The sequence below is a fragment of the Epinephelus lanceolatus genome, chromosome 1 (genome assembly GCF_041903045.1).
Source record: "Epinephelus lanceolatus isolate andai-2023 chromosome 1, ASM4190304v1, whole genome shotgun sequence".
NCBI lineage: Eukaryota > Metazoa > Chordata > Actinopteri > Perciformes > Serranidae > Epinephelus > Epinephelus lanceolatus.
The window spans coordinates 38,672,555-38,689,967 of NC_135734.1; the positions used below are offsets into that span (position 1 = coordinate 38,672,555).

At 39.6% G+C, this 17,413-nt stretch overlaps 1 protein-coding gene across 4 annotated transcripts in view; it reads right to left on the reverse strand.

Moving 5' to 3' along the window:
• Positions 1–768: 768 nt before the first annotated feature.
• LOC117257534 (immunoglobulin-like and fibronectin type III domain-containing protein 1) overlaps positions 769–17,413 on the reverse strand; it is a 29,551-nt gene continuing 12,906 nt past the window's right edge. For 3 of the 4 annotated variants that reach the window (XM_033627797.1, XM_033627796.1, XM_033627795.1), the window contains 22 exons: positions 16,241–16,340; positions 15,938–16,019; positions 15,658–15,850; positions 15,360–15,473; positions 13,758–13,926; positions 13,301–13,573; positions 12,893–13,117; positions 12,637–12,717; positions 12,372–12,425; positions 8,579–8,608; positions 8,428–8,493; positions 7,712–7,827; positions 6,841–6,982; positions 6,461–6,754; positions 6,028–6,330; positions 5,538–5,717; positions 5,324–5,452; positions 5,138–5,217; positions 4,749–4,941; positions 3,850–4,146; positions 1,170–1,496; positions 769–1,074 (listed from right to left, as the gene is read on the reverse strand). In XM_033627797.1, the coding sequence (XP_033483688.1) occupies positions 1,070–1,074; positions 1,170–1,496; positions 3,850–4,146; positions 4,749–4,941; positions 5,138–5,217; positions 5,324–5,452; positions 5,538–5,717; positions 6,028–6,330; positions 6,461–6,754; positions 6,841–6,982; positions 7,712–7,827; positions 8,428–8,493; positions 8,579–8,608; positions 12,372–12,425; positions 12,637–12,717; positions 12,893–13,117; positions 13,301–13,573; positions 13,758–13,926; positions 15,360–15,473; positions 15,658–15,850; positions 15,938–16,019; positions 16,241–16,340 (3,453 nt within the window). In that variant the 3' untranslated portion in view covers positions 769–1,069. The remainder of the gene's footprint in view (positions 1,075–1,169; positions 1,497–3,849; positions 4,147–4,748; positions 4,942–5,137; positions 5,218–5,323; positions 5,453–5,537; positions 5,718–6,027; positions 6,331–6,460; positions 6,755–6,840; positions 6,983–7,711; positions 7,828–8,427; positions 8,494–8,578; positions 8,609–12,371; positions 12,426–12,636; positions 12,718–12,892; positions 13,118–13,300; positions 13,574–13,757; positions 13,927–15,359; positions 15,474–15,657; positions 15,851–15,937; positions 16,020–16,240; positions 16,341–17,413) is intronic. The other variant, XM_033627799.1, reaches the window with a different exon arrangement.

Consider the following 17,413-nt stretch of genomic DNA (forward strand, 5'->3'; position numbering starts at 1 on the left):
GTTTGGTGAGTCACACCGGACCTGTGGTAGCATTATAAAAAGATGGTTGCTCATGGCGTGGCGGTGTGATGGACTTGTTGCACTGAGCAGGTTTTTGACTTCACATCATCAGAGGACAACCAAGCTTGAGTTATCCAGACAGTTTGAATAGTCACCCCGACCTCATAAAAGAGACATAATGGCAAGAAAAGCCTGATGACACGCGTGGAGAATAAACACAAATATCACCTCTGACCTGACAGAGGGAATAAGGTAAGCACTCTAACATATAAAAAAGGCATCTTTGCTGTATATGTTTACTCAAAAGGTTATATCCAGCAGCAAACCTGTGTTTTACAGATGTCACATTACGTGCAGTATGGACTTGATTTGTGTTTGCCCTGTCAGAATGTATGTATGAGTGTTTCTTTCAAATACGTATACAAGCTGTTGAACATAGTTGTCTCCCTGAAAGCTTTGCCTTCAATGGTTATTTGACTGTAGATATAAAAAGGTCTAATTTAAGGTTTGCAGCTGAGGATCTTGTATAGACAATTTAATAGAGAAGTCAGGTGGAGATATATATATATATATATACGTGTGGAAATGCAATAAAAATGTGCACTCAGTTCATAAGGATGTAATGTGGTACTGTGATGTGCATGATATCGTGGGTTCAGATATAGGAGCCATAGGCTGCTGCAAACATCTTTCTTTAATGACAGCCACTGAGTTTGTTTCTCATTATTCATTATTTAAAACAACACCAAAAAGAACGTCACACACACAGTCAGTTTGTTAATTTATTGCAATTGCTACAAGAGAACATTTTGACAGATGTCTTTGTACTATGGCTTTTCACTTCACTCATGCTAAGTAGCTATTATTTCTGATGACAGCATAACAATTGTAGAACAGTCCCATTTCAAATAAATAAATTAGTATTTAGACCATTTTAGACATTTTTACCAGCACTTAACAATATCACACACTTTCAATGCATTTTTCTGCAGTAAATCAAAACATCCCACTTTCTTATTTTCCAGAATATCTCAGTACGAGGAACGCGTCCAAAAGCCTCCATGCCCTATTATTCTGTGGACAAAAAACAGAGAGAAACACTCATAATCATAAGGATTAATCAAAGCAGGTAGCTCAGAAACGACTCCAACTCTAAAGTTAAACCTCACCTTTAACAGCAAGTTTAGTCGAACACTCTGCCTTTCCAAGAGGGTTGACTGCAACAACCTTGTATTCACCGCCGTCTTTCGGTTGCACTCGAAGAATGTACAGGGAGCACACACCAAATGAGTTGGTGATGTAGTAGTCGCTGTCTGAGTTGATGCAGACGTCGTTGAGGTACCAGGATATGTTGGGCGCAGGGCATCCTCGTACAGCGCATGTCATGTAGAGTTGGTAGCCTTTGGGTGGTGTGTGGATTTTCAGAGGGACCAGGATGGACGGAGGCCTCTCAAAGCAGACCTCTCTTGAAACAAGTCCTTTTGTAGTTATTGGAACTTTATGGAGGAAAGTCAAAGAGGAGAAGGATTGAAATTATCATTAAGGTCAGATGAGTATCATATTGACACAAATCCAGAGATATTTCAGACATTGTTTGTTACCCAGGTCTTAAAATATAGGTCCTGTGCAATGAACTAATCCGAGATTTCAAATAATCATTCTTTTGAGCCTACAGTCATGCCTACGACTCTGGGAGGTTATATTTAGGCTTACAGTATATCAGCATAGCAATACACTCAAAGTCGCTATGCTAACAAGCCTATGTTTAGTAGGTATAATGTTTTCCATGATTACCATCTTGGCATGCTAACTAGGGCTGGGGATCACCAGAGGCTCCATATGATATGATATTATCACAATACTTTAGTCACAATACAATATTATTGTGACTTTAAAGGTATTGCGATATGCTAAGTATTACGATAAAATAAATTGCAATATATTGACTTTTATTACCTGTTACCTGTTACTTTCATTGCAAATAATGCCCCCAAAGACAAAAACACTTTGTCAATATCGGTTATATCTTACAAGATAAAGTTTTCAGTCTGTCCATCTCACTCCAGTTGTAGTGGCACCATGTGACGATACGATATTGCCATACAAAAATATTGCGATACTACGCTGTATCAGAGGGATGTCATATGCTGTAATGTCCTCTGAGGCAAATTGTGATTTATGATATTGGGCTTTATAAATATAATTGAATTGAATTATCAATTTTCCCCCCACCCCTAATGCTAACATTTGCTAATTAGCTCTAAATGCTAAATACAGCTGACTGAGGCTGAAGGCAGTGTCATTAGTTTTAAGTATTTGGTCATAATCACTATTAAACAAATAGAAATTTTGGCCTGATGGATGGTGCTAGATTAAAAATCAGGGTATGACCTTAAAATCAGAGTATGATCTTAAAAATCAGGGTATGACCTTAAAATCAGGGTATAATCTTAAAAATCAGGGTATGATCTTAAAAATCAGGGTATGACATTGAAAATCAGAGTATGATCTTAAAAATCAGGGTATGATCTTAAAAATCAGGGTATGACCTTAAAAATCAGGGTATGATCTTAAAATCAGGATATAATCTTAAAAATCAGCATTAATCCATGCAGTACATGAGATATTTCACTGGATAATTGAAAACCTTGACTTTAGAAGTAATTGGATTCACTGTGAATCCAGTGACCATGAATATCCGTACAAAATGCAGGGAGAATCCATCCAATGTTTCGCAATGATATTTCAGTCTGGACCAAAGTGGTGTGCCCACCAAAGGATGGATGGATGAACTGACGTTGCTATTCCTAGAGCCCTATAGCCTTACTGCCATAGTGTGGCTAAAAAGAGTGTTCAGGGCATGTACATCACATATTCACGTCTTTTTGGACTGTTGCAACCACTCTGTAACCACAACTGAATTTCTTTAAGAAGTAGTGCACGTTAATACTATACTGGGGCTTTTCGGGAGCATATTACAAAAACTGTAACGGGTAGGAAAGGAGAGAGCTGTTGTGATGGTGTGATTGTTCCGAGGTCTGGTGTGTTTTATGTAGGTATATTATTAGGGCTGGGTATCATTTATAAAATCACCAGTACCAATACCAGTAACTTTTACATGATGCCGATGCCAATAGAATACTTCATATGATACCTGTTTTCCTACATTATTCGATAGCCATCATGTGAATGAAAGCATTCAGTTCAGTAAAATGCCACCAGACGCCACACGAGTGTTGTAAAGCCGTACTTTTGAAGTGTTGGTGGCACCTCAGCATGCCAACTTTGTCAGATATACTGGGTGGGCCTTCACCACACCACAGACTGTATGGGTTTTAGCCGCTGTGGTAGTGGGGCAATCAGACGTCACATTAAATTGACTGGTTGGAAGCAAAACCATACAAATTATAATTATTTCTAGACCTGGGTACAAAGAGGATGGAATGCAGGTATCATTTGACTGGAGGAGTTTCGAGACTTCTTGGCACAGGGTTATTTTGGTCGCCACCATAAACCTAACGAGTACCTATACCCAGCCCTGTATGGTAAGGAAACGTATATGTCTGTGTCTGATAATAAAAAGGCCCATTTTTCAAACACAGAAGCTATGATATTCAACTGTCACTGATATCAGCTATTGTGTCATATAATCATGCTCATGCTATTTAAAACAGATGAGGTCTTATCAACAGTATAATGTATTTGGACATTATGATTCTGTAGTGTAGAGTACACATTTGTATGCAAGATATTTCATGTGAAATTGTCGAAGCATGTGCTGTGTTTGTTTTGGTTTACTCTAACGGCATAATCCAACATAACTGAACTGGCACAACTATAGTAACTGACCTCTGTTGCAGTTGGCACCCCATGTAGGTGAAGGAGATGGATCTGAGAGGCCCACATCATTCTTGGCGTAGACCCGGAAATGGTACTCTGCCCCAGGAAGGATGTTATTGGCTGTGAATGTGTTAGCAAATAGGCGGTCTGCCACAGTCCTCCACATTCTGCTGTTGGTGTCATATTGAGACACCACGTAGTACAGGCGGTCGTCAAGCTCCTGGTCTGGTGAAGGAGCCCATGACACCTCCACTTTTCCTTGGACTGTTTGCTCAAGCTCCACTGGCCCCGGAATCTTGGGTTCATCTAGTAACAAATCCGATAAGATGAAGAGTAAGTTACCAAGACAGGAAAAATATCTATTGGTAAATATATGTCTTGGTTTCTTTTGGAGCAAGTCTCATTAATTTCTTTGTAATGTGGCAGCTTTGAAACCTTATCTTACTTTACTCGAGAGATGTTTTACTCCTCTGTGGGTTTTTGTCGGGATTGCATTTGCATTTGACAGCTGTTATAAATTAATCACATCCAACTGCATGTTACACAGTAGGATTTATGTTTCTCACTCCATTTAGAAGTTGTTCACTGTTAATTAGGGTTTCATATTGGGTTGCCAATACATCGGTGTGCCATCTGCGTTTAATTGGCTAGATATTTCCCAATTAATGTTGTCCAGTGTTGATTCAAATGGTGTTCTCCTCTGACCTGAGGTACATAATGCGAGCAATTCAGTTAATTTCTCATTTCCAACAAATTAATTCCTCATTTAAAGAGCTGAGGATTGTGAAACTAACATGCAGTTCAAATCAGCATAAAACAATTGCCCCCAGTAGTTTCAGCACAGAAATAATACCACTGTCTCCACAACTTTCCTGTGCCAATCACAGTGTGTCATTATTCGTCCTTACCTGTGACTCTAACCTCGACATCAAATGATGCCTCACCCACAGAGTTTTGGGCTTTGATAGTGTAAATAGCTGAATCTGAGCGCTTTGATGAGGGGATAACAAGCTGAGACATTCCCTCTGTATTGATGATAGTAATCCACGAGGATATCGGCTCATCATCCTTCAACCAAGTGATCTGAGGTGGAGGTTCACCCTGGAGATATCAGCATCAGATAAATGAGATCAAGTGTGAGTCATATGCAGTCATGTCACACTCTTCATAAACTCATCACTCAGGAAAATGACATGGCTGGAACGAGGGAATAAAATACGAAATACACTGACTTGAAAAGATAGGTTTAGGATTCACACCATGGAAGAATGGCTCCAGATTTTCGGCTTATTCATACCTCGTAGCAAATTTTGACACGTGCAGAATTTCCTGCTCTGACAACAATGAAGTCCTCTGGGTCTTTAAAACGAGGTCTCACTGGAAGAAAACACATAAAACATGAAATGCAGACAGGGAGAAACATCGCTCTGGATAACAAAGTTTAATAATTAAATACTCACAACGGGGAAAGTTTGCTACTTACTGTTGGGATTCTTTGCACACACCATTGCAGAGGGAGGGCTTGGGTCTCCTGCGCCTGACTCATTGATCGCTGAAACCCTGAACTCATATTCTGCCCCTTCAGTGACATCTTTAACTGCATAGCTCAGGTCTGAAAATAAGATTAAAAGCAGTGCAAATGAAAAAGAAGTGCATTATTTTTTCAATTAAAACAAGAGTATGTGTTTCTGACTAACCTTTAATAGGGTCACTGACTGCATTCAGGGCAATCCACTCGTTTGTGTCCTTCTTTTGTTTCTCTAATTGATAACCAATGATCGGTACTCCTCTGTCGTCCTCTGGGGGTGTCCAGGTCAAGTTGATGCAGCTCTTAGAGGCACTCACCACTTGGGGGGCACCAGGTGGACCGGCGAGTACTGAGGAATGACAAGTGGTCTAATTAATCAAGTAAGGCCATTATTAATAATTGAGAAGTAATTAAAGACGTGGAATACATTAAGGACGTGTACATGTTAAAACTGCAGGTTATTACAAACTATTCCTCTCAGAGATAGAGCGACTATTACAGCAATGATAAAAGGTGAGCTTTCCACAGTGACTAAACAGTGCCGGTGACAAATGATTTGAAGCAAAACTATTCAGAGGCATTTTCATTTATTACAACCTGAGGGAGATTAGCATGCTGAGGAATGCTAAATGAGACTTCTTTTTTTTTTAAATGCTCACTCATTATGCCAGCCATAATGCTATCAGCTGTCTCCAGGGCGTCGCTGAGGCCCTCAGGGTTTTCTGCATAGATGCGGTAGTTGTATTTCTTTCCATGAGTCACATTCCTGTCTCTGAAGGAGGTCTTGTCAGCCGAGACATCCCCAAGTTTTGTCCACAGATTCTGTCTTGCCTGCTGCCGTTCTATGATGTAGTTGGTGACAGGGGAGCCCCCGTCGTCTTTGGGGGGGTTCCATTTAATCTCAATCAAAGATGAGGTGGTTTCAACGGCCTCCACTGGACCCTCAGGGGGACCTGGGCGATCTGTGTCAAAAACACAGTGTTTAATTTCAGATGTAGTGTTTTAATTTTTTGCCTAGCAAGGTCAGAGTTGTGTTTATTTTTGAACGTCATATTTATCACTTTTCTCGTCAGATAACTTCTTGTTTCATACCAAGCACAATAAGCCTCGATGTGGCCTCTGCAACTCCAAATGGATTTTTGAGTTGGATCTTTATTTCCCCTGCGTCTGTCCGCAGGCAGTCTCTGAGCAGCAGCCGGCTGTGATTGGGCTCCCTCACGATCTTAACTCCACCTCCGTCTTTGATCTCAGTTCCGTCTTTGAACCAGCTGACCACCAAAGACTCCTGAGGAGGAAAGGGCATCTTGAAAGCAGCGTTCTGGCCCACTCTTATGATCACAGGCTTGGAGAACTTGTGAAGGTCGTCTGGGTCAAACTCAGGTACGCCTGTGAAAGAGTGTAATTGAGTTTAATAGACAGCACCTGTTGTGACATTTAATACATGTTCTACAGCAGAAAGGGGAAAATTATACCTCCAACGGTGACCTTTCCCTGTGTGCTGAGATCCCCTGATACAAAGCGATAAACTCCAGAGTCGTCGTCGCTGCAGCTTTGAATTGTCAGCTTGTGAGATGTTCCATCTTTGGTGATGGTGATCCCAGCACCTGACTTTAACTAGAAAATCAAATATGAAAGAGAGAATGTTATACTTTGTTGTGTTACATTGACGAATTTGCAAGTAGAGAAAACTCAAATCCAAAGACACAGTTATTACTTTGTACTTACAGCCACGATTTACTCTACATGTCAAATACGTAAAGTGATAACAATAATACATTTTATTTATATGCGCCTTTTAGAGCACTCAAGGACACCTTACAAGACACAGTTAAAAAAACAAGCAGCAGGGCATCCATAGATCATTAAATTAAACAATTCCATAATATACAATAAAAGTTAATAAAATGACTAGACAGAAATCATAGCAGTAAATATTGGGTATAAAATCATCATCAGTGCAAGACTCAATATGTGTGTCACCATTAAGTCAGACTGAACATGCCAGCTTGGAAAGGTGTGTTTTCAGACGGGATTTGAAAGTGGAAAGGGAGTCAGTATTGCGAATGGGGGCGGGGAGAAGAACAGCTGAAGGCTCTAGAACCCATGGTAGTCAAGCAGGCAGATGGTGATGTGAGATGGATTGCAGAAGAGGATCTAAGAGTACGGGAGAGCGTGTCGATATGAAGGAGTTCAGACAGGTAGGAAGGGGCTTGGTTATGAAGGGCCTGCCTTCTCCCAGTATAATGGAACTAGATGACACTTGGCTTGTGTTGCACATTTGCAACATTTTGCACAAAAGCACATTTGAAGATTAGTTGAAGTATGTTAGTTCGTAGGTTTCACCTGCTCTCCGTCTTTGAACCAGGTGCCGTCAGAGTCCATGCTCATCTTCACAATTAATTCTGCCGGGCTCTCACGAAGAGCATAGATATCAGAGAGTCCACAGGTGATTTCCGGCTCTGGGCGACATAAAACAAAGTTACTCTCCATTTTGAATATGCATGTGCAGCAGCTTTAGGTTAGGACTACATGTGCGCTGAATAAAAGTACACAACAATAAACCAATTACCCACACATATGCTTCAAATCTCTGCTCATTAATGTGATATTTGAGATAGGAAGGATAAATGGTTCATCAATATTAATGATTACTATGGATGTAGTGCACATTCCACTTACCGATACAGTCCATGATTGAAATATTAGATAAGTGTGATCGGGTTAGAAAGTTTATGATGAACACAAGTTACAAACCAAGCACAATGAAAAGCAGCAGACATAAAGCTTTGTTAACAGAAACCCAGTGAACTCAGAAGAGTGAACACGTTTGAGCGGTGTGATTCTTTGGATCCGTATTATATTAAAATGCTAGTCATTATTTCACAGCACCAACAGTTAACCTACAGAGCTACGATGTTACAGAGAATACAATAGTTTGATTAGATATTTTGTTAAGTTTTTAGATTCTGTTCTGTCACCAGTGCAAATAAAAAGTTATTTTATTAGTCTTTTAATATCTGTGTTACGATTCTACTTTCAGTATTCGTTATCTGGCATACCGCCTCCTGCATCTACAAGTGGTGGATCGATCTTTTCATCGCCAGCGGCTTCCTCAGCTGAGGGGCCTAGCAGCAATGACAGCAGTAAGTCATTTAAACTTGATTTAGTAAATTACTCCCTCAATTTATGCTCCACTGTTGTCTCTCTTACCACTTCCTGAGTCTTCAGCTGGAGCTGGTGCTGTTGGTGCGATCACAGACAGTATGAAAACATTTTAGATTTTGCTCATGAATTTGAGGACATGTGAAACTTGTTCTGATAAAGGGTCAGATACTTCTAAGTGTTCTCTACAAATCAGGTATAGTTCAGATTACTCAAACATACCACAGTGTTCTAGCTTTTCTAACATCCCACTCACAGATGGCCACAGAGTAGTGGAGTGGGTGGAGTCTAGGTTTACTCCATTATAAATTTGCATTTCAAAGTTCTCTTGTAATGAATAGTTCTTAATGCTCTCCTGGGAGTAACGCCACAGGCTTTACCTTTACCGTAATTGCTTCCAGAATCATGCTGCTTTTCGGTCCAATGATATTTTCAGTTTTCATCATACAGAGATAAAACAAAAGGAAGTAGAAACGGCTCCCCTCTTTCTTTCAAAATGATGTGTGTGGTTTGTGAGGCTGTTTTGGCTAGTTCCCCTTTTCAAAACAGCAGTGGTAGAGGGTGGGATACGGTTCGAGGCACCTTCAAATTATCATATTCATATATTCTCAAATGCTCAGTGAAGAAGAAGCGGTAGATGTGCTAATGCATTTTCAGTAGTTTGAACTTTTTTTTTGTTTGAAAAAAGCATTCTGTACAAAAAAGTATTAAAGAGCATTTTCAAACGACTTAATATGTCTCGAGGTGAGTTTGAAAATCAGCTTACTTAAGAGACCTTACTTTAGCAAAGTAATCCATGTAAAGATCATGTCTGTAACTTGTCCAGCCAGTCTGCACATACAAAGACACTAAAGCGATAATAGCATTAACATAAGACCAGACATAAATACTGAGAAGGATCAGTGAACAAATTCATGTTTCAAATGTCTGCAAGATGATTTCCATACGGCAGTGACATGAATCAGGGTCTTCTTCTTAAATGGTGGGAAACAGTCATAAAAATCTTTAAAATGAAATATCTATCTGCAATCAAACCAAAGCAACTTAATTCGGAACTGTACACCGTACATATATAACACCTGCTCTCAAAAAGAAAATGGATGCTAATATTTCTTCTCTCTGCTCCAAGTGTAACTCTGAGTCTGGAAGCTACATTCACTGTTTTCGGCTATGTGTAAAGCTACAAAGCAATTGGTCTGGTATTGTGGATGAGCTGTCTGTTATATTTGGTGTTCAAATAGAGTTGGACCCTATGCGCCTCCTACGTGGACTCCCAGATGGTCATAAATACCAAACACAAGAGACTTTCCAATCTTTTGACTTTTGCTGCCAGGCAAAATATTCTGCTCTTCTGGACCAAGGATGCTGCTCCAACTAAAAAGTCGTGGCACAGTCTTGTAGTGCAGGGCGCTCCCTTGAATATATCTCTTGTATTCTTCACTCCTCAATAGAGGCTTTTCATAAAGTTTGGGACCCTTACTTACAGTACGTTGGACCTAAATCAGCTTAGCCAGCCCCTCTGCACTTCCTGTAAATTAGTCCTCTTGTAAAAGTTAAAAGTTAAAGTTCCATTGATTGTCACATACCTGAGTGTGTGAAATTTGTTCTCCGCATTTGACCCATCCCCTGAGGGAGCGGTGAGCAGCAGTGGTGCCGCGCTTGGGAATCATGTGGTGATATAACCCCCCAGTTCCAACCCCTGATGCTCAGTGCCAAGCAGGGAGGCAATGGGTCCCATTTTTATAGTCTTTGGTATGACCCGGCCAGGGATCGAACCCACAACCTCCCAGTCTCAGGGCGGACATTGTAACCTTGTTGTTTGTCTATATAGCCTGTTTGTTAGTCTGTTTGTTTGTTGCTGCCTTTATATGGTTGTAGTAGGTGATAAAGGTTGGGGATGGATGCAGTGCCCACTATTATTTCTTCTTTTTTTTCTATTAAACCCTTTATGACCTACCATAAAACCAGAGCATATCTTCACATTTTTACATGCTGTAGTGTCATTTTTGGAGTGGTCGAATATGCTATACATCAATACAACCTTTATGTCCCAAATCTTAATAATGAAATAAATTGCTAAGTGCAATAAACCACAAAAAAGAGAATTTTTTTTTTTTTCTTTTTACACATTTTTCTAAATACATGCAAGAAAACCAGCTCATGCTCACAACATGATGACACTTATTCTATCGTAGGAAGTGCTGTGAATACGCACGGTCTGGATTTTAATGTTTTTGTTGTGTGCGCTTTCTACTGGATTCCTACAAACCCATTAGTGCAAGGAAACAGCGCTCTTGGACATGATGAATGCGTGATATGTTAGTGTAACTCCTCTGGTTTTATATGCAAATATAATTATTGCTCTATCGTATTTGGTTGCAATTCTACTGGCATTTAAAAATAGATATGTAAATGGGATCGCGGGCACTCCTGTCTTTGTCAAAGGGCTGCTTCTTCTTTTGTCATTTTTCCCTCATTTTCTTATTTTCAACTGCGCATTCTTTTCGCCACTTTATGTCTGAGCTGCTGTGTTCTGTGTTTAATGTAAATAATGCAATAACTATATTCTTTAAAAGAAAAAAATCTTTAAAACTACGGCATGCCTCGAAAAATTTTATGGGATTTGTATAAAAATGAGCGAAAAATGCAGAGGCACTGTTGCATCGCCTATAACAGAAATCCTGTCCTTTGTTGATACATCTTTATAAGTAACTGTGATGTAAACTTTACAAAGTAAGTTGCGACAGGTGAAAAAAAACTGCATTTATGAATTATGTTGTTGTAATATTCAAGTGGTTTTGAGTAAATTTCAGTGTAAAATATCAAAACGCAAAATTGACATGTAATCATAAAGTGCAGACAACATTACATAGCTGTGATCTGTGATGGAGCATGGCAACCTGTCTGTGTAGAAATCCTAAGAATATTGATTGCACCATCTGTGTTAAGTAATACTATTAGGCAAAGCCTGACCTTAACGAGGCAGACAGTCACATAATGAGCTGACAACACAACAGAAAATAAAGCCAAAACATTAGACTGACCTTAGCGATGGTATAAACGCCTTTTTTTTATCAAAGTATATCAGGATAAAGAAACTGCAATGTCTGTCCAACTTTTTTAAGCTAACAATCTTGCAAATAGTCTCTGCAAAATCTTATCTTAATCTTATAAAAAGTCTCTGACTCATGACACGTTGTCTTTAGATGTGAGAGTGTCAGATTTTAGTCTTTTAAAATTTTTTTCAAAGTATTCTAGTGTATGATAGACATTAATCACTTATGATGCCTCATAGATTCTTCTAAATACATGAAAATGCATCACACTTTACTGAACACCAACAATGAGATGTTTGATGAAGCATGCATTATTATAGATACATCAATATGTACTCCACTTTACTTAACACATACAATGATAATTTACAGCATTGCATGGACTGTTATAACGCACCTATGAGTCCTTACTACAGTTCATCATTGAGGTGCGTTTATATAGTAGTATAGGTATTCATAATGCATCATAAGCTCCATCAGTCAACCTCTAGTTTATAACTAGTCAAGAGCATCCAAAAGACAGTTATAATTCATTATAAGTGACATCTATAATGTTTTACAACTGTTGATATGGATCAGGAAGTATTATGTGTGTTTACGAGTGTAGTCATAGAGCATTATAAATGAATTATAATTCACTATGAATGGCCTTATATTGCATTATAGATGTGGTCTTTGTAGAAAGTGCTACCGAAACGTATTACCGAAGCCATTATAGTTGTAATAGCTGTCATAACCACCTTTGAATGCATGCAGAGGTTGTCACAACCATTCAGGTTTCTTACCAGTGCTTACTGGCTCTACAACGGGTGGATCCGCTGCTGGTACCGGCTCAATTTCTGAAATTATTTGGAAATAATGAAATCCAACAATATTGTTTCTACAAATTATGAGTCACAATGTTGCAGTTAATAAAGATGAAAAAGAAATAACAGAATAACCACATGGATAAGTATCCATGTAAAAAATGACAGATTGACAATGTAGGAGTTTCCAACATGGTTTGTTATATCGACAGTGTTTCATGAACCTTGTGGACAGCATTCTTACTTGGCTCAGGCTCCTCTGGCGCTTTAGGTTCCGGCTTAGTGGGTGCTGGAGGTGGAGCTTTAACTGGAGCCGGAGGATGCACTTAATCAAAAAGAAACAGAAATAACAAAATCACCACCAAGATAAATATTCATATCAAACGTAACAGTTTTGATTATCTCATTAGCTCTAAATAAAACTCAGGAGTTTCCACTATGGTCACCCTGTTTGTGAATTCCACACAGTGTTTCATAAACCTTGTGGTCGGCACTCTTACTTGGCTCAGGATCTTTTGGTGCCTTAGGTTCAGGCTTAGGAGCGGGTGCAGGGGCTGGAGGGGGTTCAGGTGGAGGGGCAGCTTTAATCTGTTCTCTCCTCTCCTCTCTCTTCTTCTCTAATTTTACTTGCTGCTCTTTGGCGACCTTCTGCAGATCCATCCCAGATCCCCCTGCCGTTGTTGTTTTCCTTGCTGACTTTTTGCCCTGTTGTGCATCTTTATCAGCTGAATCATGAAAACAAAATCTGAGTGCACACCTAAAAATGCCATATTATGATATAGAAGGCAATCATTGATAAGATAAATTAGCCATCTTGTTACTTTTCATTATCATTCTATTACAAATCATTATTATTAACCATTATTGAATATTGTCAGTCAGTCTTTTGTTTGGGTATAATGTCTTACCTTCAACGACAAGCCATGCGTTGCAAGATTTTATTCCTGCGCAGGCTGAATAAATTCCTTTGTCTACTATCATGCAGTCTTTGACCACCAGCCTGTGAATGAGCTTGTCCTCCGAAACCTGGATATCATATTTATCGCCTTGTTCCAGCGGCAAATTTTTGCCAAACCACAGAATCTTGGAGAATGGGTTTGACAGGACACACTCAAAGACAGCATCTTGCCTCTCTATTGCCTTCACTTCCTGAATTTTCACCAAGAAATCCACCATGGGGACTGAAAAAGAACAAGCGATGCATTTCAGATTAAAATAGTTTGTTACATCTGCGTGAATTATTCCAATCACAGTCTATGTTATTTATTTTAATTAGGGCCACTTTGTTTTATGCGTCAAACACATTGTCTTGCTTTGCTTTAATTAGCGAGGGTAATTTGTCACGTGTGCAAGTGTAAAACTTACTTTTAAAATCAGTGGAAAACATATTCACATCCTCTACATCAACCTGGTACAGTCCAGCATCGTCTGGCATAAGGTCCTTCAAACTGAAAATGTATTTTTTCCCCACTTGTTTGAGGCTGTGCTTCATCTTATCTCCCAAATCCTTTGTATATGGAACCATTACACCATCCTGTCGGGGGAAATATACATTGGAATTACCTTTCAGACTGCTTCAAATTTTGCTTACAAAACAGCGTTCAAGATAATAGCTGAAGAAATGTCACTCCTTTAAGTATAGCAAGACTCCATCAAAACATTTTGAAAGTCAAAGCCATAAGCTTTAGTAGATACTGTATACTAATGGTTGTGTTGTAAATCTCTTAATAAAATGAATAGATGAGTGAGTTGATGAGTTTATGGGCTCAGTGATGTTGGTTCATCTGTCTGTGCAGTCCTACTCCAGTGCTAGAAATCCAACACAGTTGCCTGAAAATTTATTTGTATTGTACATTTCTGCAAAACATGGATACGCAACACATTCTCACTTTGACCTTGTCAAATATTGACTCGCTTGTTCGTGGATTTTTTCCACGTCACATACAATGTGTAAGGTATTGGGTGCTTTGGTTGTTGACGTTCTGGGACGCCGTGTCAAGTTCTGCCTGTTACATGCATTGTTTTCTCTTTAAAATATACTTCTGTTTTCATTGGAAATTTAACGTTTACATACAGTCTCTTACAAAATAAACCACAAGTTTACGTTTTCTATCCTTCAACAACAAAAGCACGTGGTTGGGTTTAGAGAAAAAGAAGAGGGTTTGGCTTTAGAATCTTACAGGACGCGAACACTGCTCTCACAGGTGAAGGTCAGTGTTTGTTGGACCCACTCACCACCCCTCCTGCCTGCCCCAGTTGGACTTTTGCCACAATAACTTTTGTCCTTGTCCTGCTGCATTTCCCCCTGACGCTGCTGGGCGCCGTTAAACTATATTGGCAACCGGCAGCGTATCATGCCGATGTTAAAGAATGCCTTTTTTCATTGGTCTCTGACGCTGCAGGTCACTGCCCAAGCGCCAGGTTTCGGCAACTTCGAAGTGAGACCAGGCTCAGATACATGACATTTGTACATTATTTTGTGTCTGATACATTGAAACTGTGTTTTTTAACAATGCTGTGGTAAAGGTGTGGTTAGGTTTGGGCATAAAAGCTACTTGGTAATGATTAAGAAAAACACCCGTTATCAACCGGTATTGACGTTTCTTGGTCTCGAACGCTGATATGCACCTTGGCAGCCATCTTGCCATGGTGACACACCATCCACCATCTCCTTCTCCTGAGCTCATATACTACATCACTTAAGAAATGTTGATGCACTGCCTATAAAACATACAAATGTGATGTATCTGTGGTTTGCAGAAACGCACAATGCCAACATTTTCTTCTGGCGACTGGGCTGAGATATTTGGATGCATACTGATGCATGTACTGGCTAAATTGCAATTAAATTAATAATTTGATAATTAATAGTCAGGGTCCTGTTGATTTAACCTCAGTACGTCTTCTGTAGTACGAGTGCTTGGAGTTGTTGAGCTTGTTGAGTTATAATTTTGTTTTGACACTGACCTTGTACAGGAATATGGAGCTGCTGGGGTCAATAAGGTCCATGTCAAACTCAAAGGATGCAGTGTTATCTGCATTGACTTGAATAGATCTCAGATTGGACAGGTTTCTGACAAACTGGGACAAAAACAGAATAAGTTGAAGTATCAAGATGAAAGCAAATGAGCATTGTTTCTCATTAGTGATGACAGCATTGCCATCTGTTACTTGATTAAACATTTGTTTGAATGTATCTAAGCTTCAAATGTCATAATCAGAAAAAGGTACACCAATCAAAATGCAAATATCAGAGATAAAAAACCTCAGCTTGTTCTTCCTCCCTTTCTTTCTTCATTTCATTAAGTTTCTTCAGCATCCAGCGAAAGTCAGTCACTCCATACTCTGCACAGATTCTCTCATATTCTTTCTTGTCAGCACTAAGTAAAAGCTCCCAAAACTTTGGATCAATCTCTCCATCCTTTCTCTCAGGCTGCTCAGATTTCGGACGGACCTTACTGGAAAATAAAATAGGCTGCATTTAGTTAAAAAACCATTGAAATCTTTGAAACACAGAGGATCGTCAACACGCAACAAAAACCTACCTTCTCCTTTTCAGTACCTTCTTAAAATCCCCATTGACGGCTTCAGCTACTTGTTGCTGAGCTTTGTCCTTTTTGAAGCCAACTGAAAACAGAAAAAATGGTGCTCACATTACTAATACAGTCACATAATTAAACAACATACAAGAGGGGCTGCACGGTGATAAGTGCCAGGATGAGTGTCATACACTCAATCATATCAAGTAGTGAAATGTCAATTTTGGATAGAAGTGCACTCAGTTTGAAGTAGATTTGGGCGAACACTTGAGTCTGCATGCTGTATCAGATTAAACAGACAGGCTTTACCTTCGATGACATTCAGAACAACTGTGACCATGGCTTGTCCATATTCATTTGTGGCAAAGCATTTATAGGTATCAGCTTGATCTGGCATAACATTTGGCATCTGGAAGATAAAAGACACACTAAATATCATAGACCCAGCGGCTGAAACAGTTGCCTCTGTTAATAAGCTTCACAATTTATAACTGTGGTTCCACACCTTTTTTGTCTTTTGAGATGTGTTCCTGCACGGTCTGATCAGCTCAAGAACCTGTTAATTCGTCACATTCTAAATGTGTGAAGTTTTACTTTTATTAGGGTGTTATTTGCACCATTAACTCTATAAAAGTGGATATTTTCCCTTTTTTGTTTTAAGTACTACAGCAACTTTTAGGAATCTTTTTAATTCAGTCTGGTCTCACTCCCAGGGCCTTAAAACATGTCGGTTGGTCAGTGGCCCTTAGTGTCAGATACGGACACACAATGCAATTAATTGAATTAATTAATGTTACTAGTTAAAAACAAAGCTTGCTGCTCCTTTTTATTGTTGTCAGGCAACCACAGACTCATGTTCTTACTCTAACCTTCCTGTGTAATCAATCAACTGTTTATTAATTTTAGTTATTTGACAGTAATTAGTATCTAGTTACTAAAACGTTGAGGCAGAGGGTACTTGCTGTAGCTCTGGTTGAGGGTGAGAGGCTGTCAGCAAATAGTTTGCTGGGCACAGGGAAACAGAGATCTGTGTGGGTACATGAGACCCCAAAAAAGAGGGTGGATCATGGGGAGTACCACCAGTTGGTCCAGGAGCTTCGGCTCATATGCGGTGTCACCAGCTTCAAACATATTTCAGGATGACTTTGGGGTAGTTTGACTACCTGCTGTCTATCATTGGCTATACAGCTCTGGGTATCCAGCAACCACTACCACCAGTTTCTCAAAAAAAAACTGGAGGGTGGATCACAGGGAGTTCCACCAGTTGGTCCAGGAGCTTCGCCTCATATGCTGTGTCACCAGCTTCAGACATATTTCAGGATGACTCGGGGCAGTTTGACAACCTGCTGTCTATCGTCAGCTGTACAGCTCTGGGTATCCAGCAACTGCTACCACCATTTTTTTCCTCCATCGTTTACCAACTGTAAACTGTTGTCGTGACCACCACAGAAGGCCCATCTCCTCTCGTATCATCCGATTGGA